The 14,987-nt window shown below is 37.1% G+C and overlaps 2 protein-coding genes across 3 annotated transcripts; both read right to left on the reverse strand.

The window, feature by feature from the left end:
* Window positions 1-229: 229 nt before the first annotated feature.
* On the reverse strand, window positions 230-6,274 carry tnnt1 (troponin T type 1 (skeletal, slow)). Of its 2 annotated transcripts, XM_079455730.1 has the most exons (13): window positions 6,057-6,274; window positions 4,399-4,430; window positions 3,800-3,835; window positions 3,544-3,570; window positions 2,297-2,318; window positions 2,137-2,197; window positions 1,789-1,905; window positions 1,639-1,716; window positions 1,357-1,470; window positions 1,125-1,234; window positions 947-1,037; window positions 795-835; window positions 230-406 (listed from the first exon to the last, which is right to left on the reverse strand). In XM_079455730.1, the coding sequence occupies exons 2-13, from the start codon at window positions 4,415-4,417 to the stop codon at window positions 361-363; spliced, it is 762 nt and encodes a 253-aa protein (XP_079311856.1). In that variant the 5' UTR covers window positions 4,418-4,430; window positions 6,057-6,274; the 3' UTR covers window positions 230-360. The 2 variants fall into 2 exon arrangements, with proteins under 2 accessions (XP_079311856.1, XP_079311857.1); XM_079455731.1 differs by lacking the exons at window positions 2,297-2,318; window positions 3,544-3,570 and having other exon boundaries at window positions 3,734-3,835.
* A 399-nt stretch (window positions 6,275-6,673) lies between these two features.
* pih1d1 (PIH1 domain containing 1) lies at window positions 6,674-14,870 on the reverse strand. The gene is made up of 11 exons (XM_079455729.1): window positions 14,781-14,870; window positions 14,462-14,544; window positions 10,581-10,638; window positions 10,263-10,451; window positions 10,096-10,157; window positions 9,914-9,995; window positions 9,491-9,587; window positions 8,484-8,513; window positions 8,266-8,344; window positions 7,646-7,789; window positions 6,674-7,495 (listed from the first exon to the last, which is right to left on the reverse strand). The coding sequence occupies exons 2-11, from the start codon at window positions 14,540-14,542 to the stop codon at window positions 7,460-7,462; spliced, it is 858 nt and encodes a 285-aa protein (XP_079311855.1). The 5' UTR covers window positions 14,543-14,544; window positions 14,781-14,870; the 3' UTR covers window positions 6,674-7,459.
* Window positions 14,871-14,987: the final 117 nt, after the last annotated feature.

Consider the following 14,987-nt stretch of genomic DNA (forward strand, 5'->3'; position numbering starts at 1 on the left):
AGTCATATTTTGGAAATTCCGTTTGAAGAGTTGCCACAATGTTAAAAAGTCATCAGGGCACACCGCATGCCACATCAGCTCCATTACTTGCATACAGTTTAAACATTTTGGTTCATGTGCAAAGGTTAAAATCTGAAATTTTTTATGGTAAGTAAATGTATTTCATTTCCTCAACTTTCCCCTTCTATGTTCTAGCTGCAAAATCAATGTACCTTGCTACACAAGTCTTACTGTGAATAAGTGTATTTTTTTATTATGAATACATTCAGAAATTGCTATAAGTTTTGGCAGAGGTTGTGAAAGTGTCAAAAGAGTAAGAGAAGAAATAGATCCTGTGTTGACATAATTTCTGCATGTTTCTTATTTCCAACGGCCTCCAACTTTCCCTTTACCATGGACTTTTTTGCTGTGAAAGAGAAAGATGTAAAACATCAACAGCAAATAATACACAATCTTTATAGAATTTTCATTTAAAATAAGCCCAAACCATTGTAAGTATCTTATTGTAAGTTATATAAATATTATCATAATATTATCATTTTGATTCTGCATTTTCATGTTTACTTTAACAAAATATGAAAACGTTTTTGAAAACCTAATTGCTGTACCTTTGCTATTACACAATATTGCACATATATTAAATACTTGTGCTATTTGTTGTTATTTTTATTTCACATAAACCAAGCAGTGCGTGGAAACTCACAAATGAATCACTGGCTTTCAGCATACCTTAGAGGATTTTGTTTCATGCATTACTAGTAGTATGAATCTGTTTATGAGTTTGTGGAACTTACAACTTTTGAGCGTGAGAAATCCTGTTCAGCAGAACAACAATCTGTTGAGATGGAACAAAGGTTAATTCATATTATAATTAAAGTAGAGAGTTTCACACTTTCACACAATATCTGCCTTGTCCAAGATAAACACAGATCAGTTATTTACAAACCTCATACTTCTGTCTCTTCATATGATCCAACAGATCAAACTTCTCTGACTCTAGCTGGTTAATCCAGTTCCACAATTCCTGAGCTCGCTGTCTGTTTATGGAGGTAAATTAAAAGGTAGGTGTTCTTGCCAGGATAAATAAAGTGAACAGTGGTCTGTTTATATTGGCGTGCGTCTACCTCAAGCCATCCTCTCGCATGTTTTCAATGGCAAGAGGGCTGCGCCTTTCTCCAAGAGTCTTTCTCTTGATTTCACGTGCAGTCAGACGTTTTCCTCTTTTCTGCTCTGCCTTTGACAGAAGCACATTAAAAAAACACAAAAGCATACTAACAATTATATTAACGAAAATGTTGAAATGTGTGCATTGGGTTGAAATGTCTGCAACTCATGCAAATAAGGTATTTATTGCACCTTAGCTAAGAAGCCACCAAAGTTGGCCCCCATATTAGACAGAACCTTCTTCTTTTTGGCTTCATCATCTGCTCGCTTTTTAGCCTCCTCGTCCTCTTTTCTCTGACGCTCTTCCTAAGACATAATATGGAAGATGAAAGATGAAAGAGCGCAACAATATGAATTATATATAAAATTTTGTTATATTATGTACATGAATCAATCACAAGAATTTCATAGGAAATCACTTTTTACATACAACTCGTAGGGCACTGGAGTATGAATAAGTTTCAGTTAATTTACCGCAATCCTTGTTTGTCTTTCTTTTTCTTTCTCTGCTCTAACACGCTGCTGTTCTGCTCTTTCTGACCGTCGATTTTCCTGAAAACAGAAAAAGACATGAGTGAGATGAAGTGAAATTCAAGTATAAAACTGTGTAATATCTGCGCTTACAATTCTATCCTTTAGACCAATCAGTTCTTCTTCCTCCTTTTTCCTCTGCTCAAAGTGGGCATCGATTAAAGTCTGTAATTCTAGAAAGTCCTTCTCCATTCTTTTTCTGTGAATATCCTGAGACGGAAAAGTTTCATTTTATGAATAAAAGATGTGTCAAAACAATACTAGAAAACTATAATACATTATTTTATGACACCATGTAAACATTCAACATTTTTAATAGCTTATAAGCTTTATAAACTCAATTGGACATGATAGATGAGGGACAAAATTAGCACTATCATGGGTCTTTGAAATCCTTTAGGCATCCTTTAAATCATACACGATCAAGATATGAGTACTTACATCAAAATCCACCCGGTCACCCTCTGGGATTTTGGGAGGGGCATGTTGTGGGACCATGGGTCTGCATGAGGGAAATGAACAAAACCAAGAAATGTTTGGCATGAACTACAAGGAAACTCGAAATTGGGAATTTGCATGCAGTTAATTTTTAAACACTTACTTGGGACGTGGTCTTTCCTCCTCTAAGAGAAAAAAGGAACAATGAAACACTTGTCATATGAGATTATGCAAAAGTTTCTAGGAAACTGGCTTCCATCCTTTTGCAGTGACTGAATATCATTGATTGAATCAAACTATTTTAATCCCCATTTTCTTTTACATTTAAAAAAAATCACTGACATTACAAGCTAGTCTCTCTGAAGCAACTGAGCACCAGGGGCCACAGTTTTTAAATAACTGTTTTTTAGTTATATTATGTGTTTTGTTTAAATAACATGGCATTTCTAAGCTAAAAGTTTGTGAGCTGCAAAATACAGATTTTAAAATATATACAAACTGATCAATGAAGTAACATATTTTGATTGAAGTATCCATACAGAAACAGTGTGAACTGATAAAAAATTACCAATTCGAGTTTTACAAAAAATGTAACAACAGACATTTGTCTAATAAAGACACGTCAGTGTCAATAGAAAACTTCCATTTACTCATTACATACCAGTTAACATGTGATGAATAAGCTATATCTGTTACACATTGAGACGCAAATTCTGTATAGCCTTATGCAGTTTTCTTACATGCATATCGATGGAAATGTTACAAGTGAAGTAGTGAACAGCAGTTACTGTTTACAGAACTCAGGGGTAATGGAAGTTAAGGAAATACTTAAGACTTTTTAAGATTTTTGCCTACCCTCACCTTCCTCCTGAGATTCCTCTGATGAATACAACAGTAAAAAAATAAGAACACATTAATAAGAAATAATGGGGATTCGGATAGATCAAATATCAGTAAATGAGAAACATTTGGCAGATATACAGTAGATAAGGTATGCACTGTATGTTCTCCAAAAGCACTGAGCTAAATACTGTATGAAAATTGCCCAACGAGTAATCAGTATAAAATATGTCCTACCAAAAAACTTGCCATAAAAATGGCCATTAAACATAGGCGTGTTTTAATTATGGCATTCGTTATTATATTGTATGGTTTAATATTATAAACAGTTTTTCTCAGTTTCATAGAGCATATAGCTTTACAAATACATATGCATAGGTTGTCTATGATATATTGCATCTACTAGGCATTACAGGGATATTACATTTATTATTAGTCTTTCAAAACAAATGTTGCAAAATGTATGCAAGCGAATGCCAATAAGTGAAACATAATGTATCCTATAAACATTTAATTGTTTTTTGCATGCAATACTGAATATGCTTGTTTTGATGCAGGGTTTTCAAGTACCTTGATATTCTGTATACCTTTGCTGCTCTGTAATATAGATACAGCAAAAAAAAGAAATTGTGTTGAACGAACAACAAATTAAGATTTTAAAATGCATGCAGATTATGAATGCGTTGACATGTAGCTCTCACTATGCACAGCATCTCTCTGCAGACATATTTATATTTGTTTCTACGATTTTTATGGACACTTAGGACATAAGGTCACATGTTCTTTGTACTATGACCTTGGAAACTTCATTGAGAGGATATTGTACCTGTTTCAGCTTCCTCTGTAGCTTCCCCCTCCTCCTCTGTTTCCACAAACACACAGACAATGACATGATGATGGAGAAAAGCAAGTATACATGTGATTTGCATGTATCTTATTGAATCTGTATTTGAAACATTAGGAAAATGTAATGACTAAGAGGGAACACACAAGAGATGAAAAAGGATTAGGATTGGGAATGTAATTGTGTGAATAGGATTATGTATGCATGCACCATTTGTTGAGGGTGTATGTGAATAGAAACTTGAGATCAGTTTGCAATAATAACCATCCCAAGAAAGGACAGCGTGTCAGGGTGATACAGGATTCTGAATGGTTGTGGGGAACCAATCGGTGCTCAGTGTGGCTTCATGAGGTAACTATAATTGTCCTCTAGGTACACGTTATGCCATGGCTTTACTGATAATCACTATAGCTAAAGGTGCAAAGAAATACAAGCCAAGAATGCACATGACAAAAACCAAAGAACAATTTGAAGGCTACTCACCATCTGCTTGTTCTCTTAAAGACAGAAAGAGAAAAAACTATAAATAAATAAATAACATTAATGGTCAATAACATTATAAATCAAGAAAAATGACTCACTCATAATCCTCCTCTGCATCAGACATGATTATCTGTAGCAAAAAGAAAACAAAAGCATGTTTTTCTCGGAGAATAAGCGAGAAGGTGAAAGTGACAAGTAAAGACTATCGTACCGCTAGATCTAATTGTTCCATTCTGGCAACGTGCTGACAACCCTCTGAGTGACTTACAACAAGACTGATGTGGTGACAACAGGTGGGAACACAAGGACAACAATGACAGAATGAGATACAATTTCTGACACTTTGTATCCGTTTAATCGTGTGCTTTTCTATTTCAATTTAATTCTAATTTTGTCATCCGTTAACAAAAGGCAAATGCGTTTGGATAAGCAGATACTGTAGGTACTGTACAGTAGATAATAGGAATCATGTGCATGAAGGGAGAGTCCGCCAACATTTTTTTTATTCTGTCATCATAGAGTCTGTTGTTCTACTGAACACAAAGAAAGATATTTTGAAGAATGTTTGTAACCAAAGAGGTCTTGGGCACTATTTACTTCCATAGTAGGGGAAAAACTACAATGCTAGTGAGTGGTGCTCCAGAACGATTTGGCTTTCCACATTCTTCAAACATCTTTTGTGTTCAGCAGGACATAGAAATGAATACTGGTTTGGAACAACTTGAGGGTGAGCAGCTTAATGATGACAGAATCGTGTGAAGTATCTCTTCCGGGGACAAATTAGTTTAAATAAAGTCTATTGTGAGGCACTGGTGAGTTTAAAATGCCTTGTGTTTCTGTGAACTTTTACTTTTTTGATTAAACAATACAATACAAAACTACAATACAATCGGTAATTGCAAAACTAAAAGAATAATTGCTATCAATTACATTTGTAACGATTTTGTCTCTCATCCTGGCACATCATCTATATGATTTGTTTTATAGTTGCATGTCGATGCCCAACAGAATTGATCATGCTGTCACCACCACCCCTTTATACTTTACTGTCTCCGGAAATGTTCATAGAGTCCTTTCAACACTTCATCTTGCGGTCACTCTCCTAATGAGATTCTTAGCATCGAAGGCAATTCTGTATGACGTGATAGACAAATGGATCAAATGAAAATGGAAATGCTCTCTCCTCAGATGACCCATTAGTTCAAGGGCTGTTCAAGTAATTTTCAGACAAATGAGGATGTATGTGTATTGGGTGGGTAAAATTGTATGAAAGCATTACCCATCAATCTCTGAGGGAGGTCTATTTCACACAGTAAAACATGGGGGAATTACACGAGTTACAGATCAGTCTTTATTCTAATAGAGTGAATTTTATTAATAGTTCAGAGGGTTGGTAGCTCTTTGAACGAGACGCCATGGATTGAGGGAAAAGTACTGCATGGCCATTGCTATGACCCATGCCTTATAGATTGTGCACGCATACTGTATTACTCAAAGTGGTAACTGTGTATATTTCTATATTTTATCTGATCAATACACAAACACAATGATTCCCTACATCAAATTTAAATTGCCAATTGAACAATTACCTGATCCGAAAAAATCAATGAAAACATTTGAGCTGTCGATTTGGTTTTTCTGACTTACTAATATATTACTACTACAATCTGACCGTCAAGAAAAGACTCTAGAAATGTTTTGCAAGAATTGGCTTATACAGTTTGTGCTATTAAGAAGTAACAAGAAAGACTTTTACCTTTTGGTGAGGTTTGGATGGATTATCTGTGGAAAGGCGCACAAAGGCACACAAAGGCTTTCAATGAGAGAAGAGTCCCGGTGAATTAAGAGAGTTTTGTGATGGGGGACAATGGGGTCTTTTTATATGAGCACAGGGACAGATGGAGGGTGTTAGCAGCTACGGCATACGACCACGGGTGGATTAGAAATGAACCCTGGGACAGAAAGATGACCACCACTAAGGATTAGGGGAGACTGGGCAATGACCTCACACAACAAAGACAGGGATATATAAAGAGATTGAAAAAACAAAGGGACAGTCGGGGACAAAAATAGCACAGGGGATTTAGTCTCAGTTTTTCCCAGAATAAATATTTTCTATCTTGCGTCAATAAGGTAATGGGTAAAACAACGTTTAGATTAAAAGATGAAGTTTCATCTCTAACACATATTTTTACGTAATATATGAACGTGTACTATACCACTACTTACAGTTAACATGCTAATTCTTAGTTATTTAATTGCAATGACAGTCATCCATTTTGTTGCTGTTTTGCATATGGCTCTATTGAAATGCAAAGCTTAATGCTGACAGTATGGTGCCTGGCAGAACAAAAAAATCGCAGAATGTTCTTTCAGATCATTTATTTTCTAGCAAATGGCTAACAGTCCTGAACTTGGCAGTACTTATCTTCAGCCACTCTTGCAAAGAGAATGTAGACAGTAAATCTTGGTAAATTTTCAGGATTAGGCCTACTCATAATAGCAGGGAATGAGGTTGCAAGAATTTTGAGTTGAACAATATGCTTTGTGGTGACATTTCAATTCAACATTACATAACATAACACTGATATTCCTACACTACAACTTCAAATTGTTCTCCCAACAAAGGTAATAATGTAACTTGAACAACGTTTATTTTTAGAAGAAGAAGTTTGACCAACTTGCCATACTGTGTAATCTCAAAAAACAATTCTTTGAAAGTTGCCAGCATGCATTGCAGAATTTTCAATTCCCAGGTTAAAATGATTGCTATTATTATTTGTTTTTGTTGTCATTGTTTCAGACGTGCTCAAAGTTGTTGGTACCCCTCCACAAAAAATGCACAATTTTCTCTAAAATAACTTGAAACTGATAAAGGTAACAGGCATCCACCATTGTTTATTCCACATTTAATAGAAATCTGCCTTTTTTCTTTAGATTTTTTATTCAACATAATATTTTAAATAATAAAACAAATGAAAATGTCACAGACAAAAATGAACGGGACCCCTAACCTAATATTTTGTTGCAAAACCTTTAGAGGAAATTTTAAGTTAAGTCAACTTTTCATTTTGTACAGTGTAATTAATCAGATGAAAAACACTCCTTATGTACAAAATATATCATTTTATTGTGAATTATTAGTCTTGCAATAATTTCTTACGAAGACACTATTGGCATGGTCACTGTTAGCATCTGAAAAGAAAAAGAAAGAGATTGTGATTAAAACACTTTACCAAATGAGAAACAGAATTGATTTAAGAAAGTTAACAGTTTGACCACAGAAAAAGGAATTGATAACAAACTTTAAAATGGAGATTTTTAGCTAAACTAAGAACTATTTACTTGTGTGTTTGTGTTGTACTCAGCAACACTGTTTTCTTGGTCTACAAGCAGGGGAAAGAAAATATCCAAGTGGAAAAGGGAAGGTCGGGCAATCAGTAATAGCCTGTCCTCTCCCAAGTCCAGAACAAGAGAGCGAGCAGATATCTGTAAACGTAAGGTAGAAGGAAAAAATTATCTCTGTGATTGTAACGAGCAAGGTGGGATGAGAGCCGTGAGGTAACGGCCGAGGGCGGTGACGACGAGAGAGGACCAGGCCTAGACTTTATATATTGTGTTTATGTGGCATTTTACTTTCGTTTTATTGTTTGTTTATATGATTAAAAGTTTTGTTACGTTCGCCTTTTCCTGCTCCTTCCTTCCTTGAACTTTGTTACATTGGAGTAAAATGCTGGCAGCTCTCTCACGGTCGACTCCCTCACAAACACAATACATAAAGTCCAGGCCTGGTCCTCTATCGTTGTACCCTCCTGTCGCTCGTCCTTTTTTGCTCCCGGAGCGAGACCGGTGCAATGCGCAGCTGATACTCATTATCACTCGCCTCTCCAGCCTCGGCCGTTCCCTCACGGCCCTTGTCCTGCTTTGCTAGTTACAGTGAATAATATTAAGCTTTTATTACTCACCACCCCAGGCAGTTGAATCTCAGCAATCAGGTACTCTGCATTACCAGTTGGCGGCTCAATCAATAAACAAAACTCTGGGCTGGAGTTGACCAAAAGAAAGACAAAAATCAGTAAGAGAAATCATTATATCAGCGTAAATAAGTGAGGACAGAACTTAGAAACAAAGCCACTAGTCTACATAGATATGTTGTACACAAACAATTTTAAAAAGCACTCACCGTTTGGCTGAATTCAAGGTCCGAGATTCCCTGTTTACATATAAAACAAGAATGATCTGTATAGTTGAATATGAAGGAATGGTTTGCATTATATAAACAGAATAAAGGCAGGCTGATGTTTTTTACAGTATATCATTTAAGCACACATACGGAGTTCAAAAGTACTTGAAGATGCATTTGCCTAACCACATTAAAGTTTTTTTACAGACGCTAGGACACATTTCTCAATACTTAGGTCACTTTTGCAAAACTCTTCACACAGTGAGCACAACAGAAGTCTATGTGGGCTAAACTGAGGATCAATTTTCATTGCTTTGGCACAAAATGCATTCAATAACTACATCTCTCAAATTTCATGAATTCTTTTCTCACTCAGACGCCACAACTGCCAAAACTCTTTGTACAGGCCAATTTTCACATGCTTACATACTGTTTTCAAAACTGTTAAACTTATGTTCAAAACAATAACCTAATACAAAACTTAATAAGACAGCAATTTGCTACATTTCTACAGTAATATTTTAATGAAATATATTTAAAATCTTAAAATGACTGTAAATGTTATAAAAACATTTGGACCAACCACAGCTGATTCTCATTGTAGATGAACATCTACATAGGTGTTACTCTTTCAATTTCATTACAAAAGGAGACAACTGCTGAATAGTTTTGTATTGTGATGTAAACATGGACCCAGCCAGAAATAGACAAGTGGCTGAAAGAGGAAGAAGATTGCCAGGTACCAGACTGTTGTCTCGCATTTGTTAAGCTTGCAGATTAAAATAATTCAGTCATACTGTCCCACATCATACACAATTCTGGAAAAAAGCGGAAAGAACAAACAGTGCCCTTCTCCCTTTTGATTTGAAGTTTTTTGACAGTAGGATTGTATGCCCACATTTAAAGGTGCAGGGCTACATTATTTAATATTCATAATGTTGTCATAAAAAATAAAAAAATTAACATTATGTAAGAATTTTAAGAATTTTATGAAAAAGGGAACTCACTTTGAATCAATTTCTTGAATAACTGGCTTGTTCTTGGTGCGAATGTTTTGCTCTGCAAGAGCGCCCATGAACTTTCTGTTCTTCAAAATCTTTATATCTAAAAGGATACAAAAAATAAGGCTTTAGATTCCTCCTTTCTGTTTTTTTGTGTAACAGACCGGAATGCTTTGAATAACAAATGATCTGCTAACTGTATGTGATTGTATTCAGTTTAAAATATATAATAAATAATTTACATTATACAGTAGTTGTATTTACACCTGCTTCATTTTATTAAATTTTCATCAACTTTTTTCCTATTTTTAGATAATAATCTGATTTTAAGAAAAACAACTTCAGCTCAAATATTCAGAAATTTTTTTTATTTTGAATTCTCTTTCAAACATTCCTGGTAGGTTATGTGTTATATGCATTAAGACTGACCTCTGCTTAACTCTATGCTGTATTTATTCTCCAGTCCCTCCAAAGAAACTGCGATCAGAAACTGCTGGAAAAGGGTGTCTTTCTGATGGGTACAAACATTCAGTAATAACCATGGAGGCAGAAAAATAGGCAGAGGGACAATTTTATAATATTCAAGGTGAAAACACACACAAGACTCTCACCTGACATTTCTGGAAAAACTCATTATTGATCACAACATCATACACTGTACAGCCTTGTAAGCCTGGTAAACAGAGGAATGAATATATAGAATGTAAATGTACTGTATTCTCATATGCAGACACCAGTACAAAGAAAGGAATACACTCTGAGGACATGAATTGCTCACTGTTGTCCTCTTCCGTATGGGGTTCGCCGAGGCTCATGGGCACCCTGTAACTTGTGGGATCCTCAGACTCCAGTAGGTTCACCAGTGCTTCCTGGGACAGATGAGGAGGGGGTGGTACAGCCTCTGACTGACAGATGTTCAGAAAGACCTTATTTTGGTCTGACAATGACAATGTCTTTACACACATGCCTGGCATAAACCAGAAATTCAAGAAAGAGAAAGAAAGAGGTCAAAAATAATGGTCAGTGTGCTGTAATACTGATTTCTCAAAACATATTGATCTTCACCAGTCCTAAAATTTTATATACTAAAACTAACCTGGCTGTGGGCAAATTACTTTACCAGATGGAGTGTCGCCTTGCATTTTCCCCACAGTCTGCAAGGTTGAAAAAAACATATTTTTAACTTTGCAGTAAATATGGAAGGAAACTGGAAGGTCCTATTAAAACAACAAAGTCGTGCCAAAGCAAGCAGATGTTTTTTTACTATGACTGCACTAACTGTACAGTACAGACCCTGTTTATGGTTTATATATAAATGTATTTTAAAAATATAAAAAAGAAATATTGTCACCACATTAAAGTGGCTGTCCGTAATTCATTTTGAGTAAAAATAACCTAAAACCAATTATTGAGCAAGAAAATAAAAGAAAGGTGTTTAAAACTGTGTCACTACCCTTGCTGGATTCACCACGGAAAGCTTGAAAGAATGGTTTGTAATTTTCACTTATTTGATGTCTTTTGTCTATGTGTCATTTCGTCACATTCGTGAACAGAACGTAGAGGACCCGACTGCTAGCCTGCGTGTGGATGCTGCGGGTGACATGGGTAGCATTGTACACAGACATATTATCTTGGAAACTTTTAGTATTGTTTATGGCGCCATTTAGTACTTTTACTTTTAAATGGGTCAGCTGTGGCCTAATGGTTAGAGTGTTGGGCTTGTGATCAGAAGGTTGCCGGTTCTAATCTCAGTGCCAGCAGGTCATGACTGAAGGGCCCTTGAGCAAGGCACCTTACCCCTGATTGCTCTGCAGTAATGTTCCACTGTATAAAACTACTTGTAAGTCGCTTTGGATAAAAGCGTCTGCCAAATGAATAAATGTAAATGTAAATGCCAAGCAGTGCTGTGCTGGCATCTGGGGATTCATCGGTTGTGAAAACCAAGAAATACGAACTGATGAGAGACTACAAAGAAAAAGGAAAGGTGATATGATTGAGCAATGAATCTGTGAAGCTTTAAGCTCCCCCGCATGTATGGCAGCTGGTAGAGCTGTGTTATTATGAGTTCACAACGCCCTGGTCACTCAGTGCCATTTCCTATCATACTTTTGTTTGAATGGCTGATTTGCCTACTACTACGAAATGTGACTGACCACCACGCACTACACGCTGTTATGCAATCCAGTTTTGTTGCAAATCACCCCGCTTCAGGGATGTGATCACGGTTGCTGTTGACAGAAAGCACTGGTGCTGGGAGTGTGCATCCACGAGAGCTGGACGTGGCTCAGCTGTCCTGAGTTAGGGCTTCGCAATGTTTTCTCGCCCCTAGTCTTAGTATGCACCTCCTCACTACTAATATGGTCTCGCTTTTTTGCGTTCTATCATATGTGTGGCATATCCAGACAGCCCCTTATATCAGGTGTTTTCGGCAGTTCACAGATCGTCATATGGGTTATTGTATCCCAAATGAGCAATATATTAGTTTTAATCCAGACAACCCCTCGTCATAGGTGTTTTCTTTGATTCATGTGACCATTCTGAATGTTAACTGATTTAGCGAGCGAATTCATTCGCGTCTCTGTTATTTTGACACATGGCTGGATTTTGCAGCGATGCTGCCCATCAGCAGCCGCTCGAGCCCGCATTTGCTACATAGCTAGTACTGCATCTTTGCCGTTGCTCTGTGTAATGCTTGTAGGGCAGCTGGATACAGAGCTTACCGCGCCGCTTTCTGCCCTTAGCGCTGCAGCTGAGAACCGCTGGCTTGCTATACTTCTACCATTTCCCACATACAAGCTTACCCCATGTATAAGGTGTCTGCCTTGTGCGAGCCGTCGCGTTGTGTTACTACCGCTTGTGGACAGTGGTCTCTGTCTTCTTTATGTGCTCAGTTTACTGCCCTTATTATGTGCGCCTTTATAGCACTGAGCTTTTGAGCTGATTTTGAGATCTCTGTGATATCGTTTAGCCCATTAGTGAAATGTGCCTGACAACCGCAAGTGCAGCATCTTGCTGTGGGGAGCATAAAAGCATGTTTGTTCACAACGGCTTAAACACATGATCATGCTCTCCAGACTATGGGCTGTGCAATTAATCAAAAATTACTCATAATCGTCAATTTTGCCCTTCATCAATTACAAAAACAAAATAATCGAGGTAAACGATTATTGTGCTGGCTTCCATTTGGCAAGGATCCTCTCTTTTCTTGTAGTATAAATCCTTTACAGTGGTTCAGCATTGCTATTTCTTTAAATTAACTTTTTTATTAAATTCAGAGTTTTTTCTATGTTGTTTTAAAGGTTAATGAGTAATCGTGTTAAATAATTTTATTTTGTCATACACACTTGCATTGTGATTATATTGGGACAGCACTGGGTTCCGCTCTTCGCTGCGTTATTTTATACCGTTCCCCTAGCGCAGCGTTTCTCATACTGTGGGGCGCGCCCCACTGGTGGGGAATAGAGACGTGACAGGTGGGGCGCGCCAAACGGAAGGAAATGTTCCTTTTTATGCCTTATATGGAAACGTGAGATCAAATCTTCCAGAATTTTGTATTCATGGTTACAAATGAAATTGTAGTGAGGTAGGCGGGGCGAGAGCCGGGATTCAAGGCCGGTGCATGAATGATTACGAGCGTCAGCTAGTAGAACAATACATTTGGAGTTTGTAAGATACACACTCATGTCTGTGGAAGCAGCAATAACAATCTATTCAAATATAATTTGACGACGTGTGTTATTCACATCAGACAAACATAGTGGAAGTAACTATAAAGTTTACAAGAGTTAAAGTTCTCGGAGTTCACCGGCCACTTTCTTGCATGTATTTCGAGAGAAACTGATGACAGACAAAACTCTCTGAACTGCGTCGCAAAGAAACATGGTGGCACCCGTCTCAAGTAGATCAAGATTATTTATAAATGACCAAACACACACAATTACACATTTTTGAGAATCGGAATAGCAGATAGTTGATGACATCGTAAGCAAGTTTGTGAATATTTTTGAAATAAAAAAGGAAATTAAGGCGATCTGTCATAAGGTGTGGCTGCGGTGTGTCACATGACAAATATGACGCAAACATTAAGGGGTAATCATTACTAGTCTACATGGAGTCTATATTAAAAGAACATTAGAAATGAGACCCCGAGAAAAATATAACCTGGAACCGAAGTGCCAAAATAACATGACATCGGCATATTAATTGTAACGGAACAAACTTTCGCGGCCATATTTAAATGTTTTTTTTACAGATTTCAAAATGGCACTTTTATATCTTTTCTATTTTTGAAATTAGTAGTGCACAGCTGCACTTTTATTTTCTCTATTTTTTTATTTCATGAAAGTTATTATTACACAGCTTCACTTTTATTTTCTTTATTTTAGAACTTTCTGTTATTTGATGTATATTTGTATTTTAGATACAACTTGTTACTCTGATACTACTTTTTAGTTCAATAAATTGGAACATGTTAAGCTTGTTGCGCATTTCATTAACATTGCGTTGGGGCGATGGGGCTTGAAAATTCCCCCTTGTCTGAGGTGGGGAATGACCGAAAAGGTTTGAGAACCACTGCCCTAGCGGTTCACGCAATGTTGAGAGATCTCACTTGAAAGGGAACGTCTCCGGTTACTGTAGTAACCTCGTTTCCCCGAGAGGAGGTATACCGTCCTGTATACCGTCCATGCGCTGTACCGTCCATTCGTAAGATTCTGAGGTAAGGGGTCCAGACGGTGTGCTATATGGGGTGGCGACCACGCCCCTAAGCGCCGTCTTGGACCACATTGGCCAGTTACATTTTCATTTCTACTGGCGTTATTCAGTAAGGTTTAGAGAAGGGGATTCCCTTTAGAGTTTCACGCAATGTCTCGTTCCATCCTCTCAAGGAACCGGGGTTACGGCGGTAACCGGAGATGATTTGCGCAAACACACAAGTTATGATAGATTCAGCTAAATTACATTTGTCTCGGCGGTTACCTGAAGCAGAAGTTGCTGATAAAGTTCCTCCTGCTTTTTCTCCTCTATTTCAACACCGAGGAGAGACGTATCCGTTTCCATGACTACAAACATGAACATACACTGGTTGGCAAACAAACAAATGAACTTGCTGATTTTAAGTATGTCATCTGAATTTAAACGCTAAACAAGGGGTTATGGCCTGAATATTCACATTAACATACATCATTGCTAACTCGCTAACGTACGTAGCTAATAGCCTATGTAACACACGCTACCAAATAACGTAACCAATTTAACCAAACATCTATTTAACAGCATGATACAGTATGATACTCACTGAGCGTATTCTGTTGTGGACGCAAACGATATGTTGAGCTCTACATGTACAAATAACGCTGATGCACGTCTGTCAAAATAAAAGTACTCTGCTTAACGTTTCCGCAAAAGCGAAATAAAAATTAAGTGTGTGTCGAATAATTTTCTAATCTGCTGTTTATTAGAACTACTATATTTATTCATAGAGTGCCATATTGATAGTGAAGTA

This window comes from Barbatula barbatula (assembly GCF_947034865.1).
Source record: "Barbatula barbatula genome assembly, chromosome: 5".
Classification (NCBI taxonomy): Eukaryota; Metazoa; Chordata; class Actinopteri; order Cypriniformes; family Nemacheilidae; genus Barbatula; species Barbatula barbatula.

Coding starts and splice junctions, on each gene's coding strand:
- tnnt1 (XM_079455730.1), bottom strand. Junction 2,319..3,543: donor AAGGTATACAGAATATCAAG/GTACTTGAAAAC, acceptor TTTTTCTCTTAG/AGGAGGAAAGACCACGTCCC. Junction 1,717..1,788: donor TTGGTCTAAAGGATAGAATT/GTAAGCGCAGAT, acceptor TTCTGTTTTCAG/GAAAATCGACGGTCAGAAAG.
- pih1d1 (XM_079455729.1), bottom strand. CDS start 14,542: ATGGAAACGGATACGTCTCTCCTCGGTGTTGAAATAGAGGAGAAAAAG. Junction 10,452..10,580: donor AGTAATTTGCCCACAGCCAG/GTTAGTTTTAGT, acceptor GGTTTATGCCAG/GCATGTGTGTAAAGACATTG. Junction 8,345..8,483: donor ACCTTGAATTCAGCCAAACG/GTGAGTGCTTTT, acceptor GGTCAACTCCAG/CCCAGAGTTTTGTTTATTGA.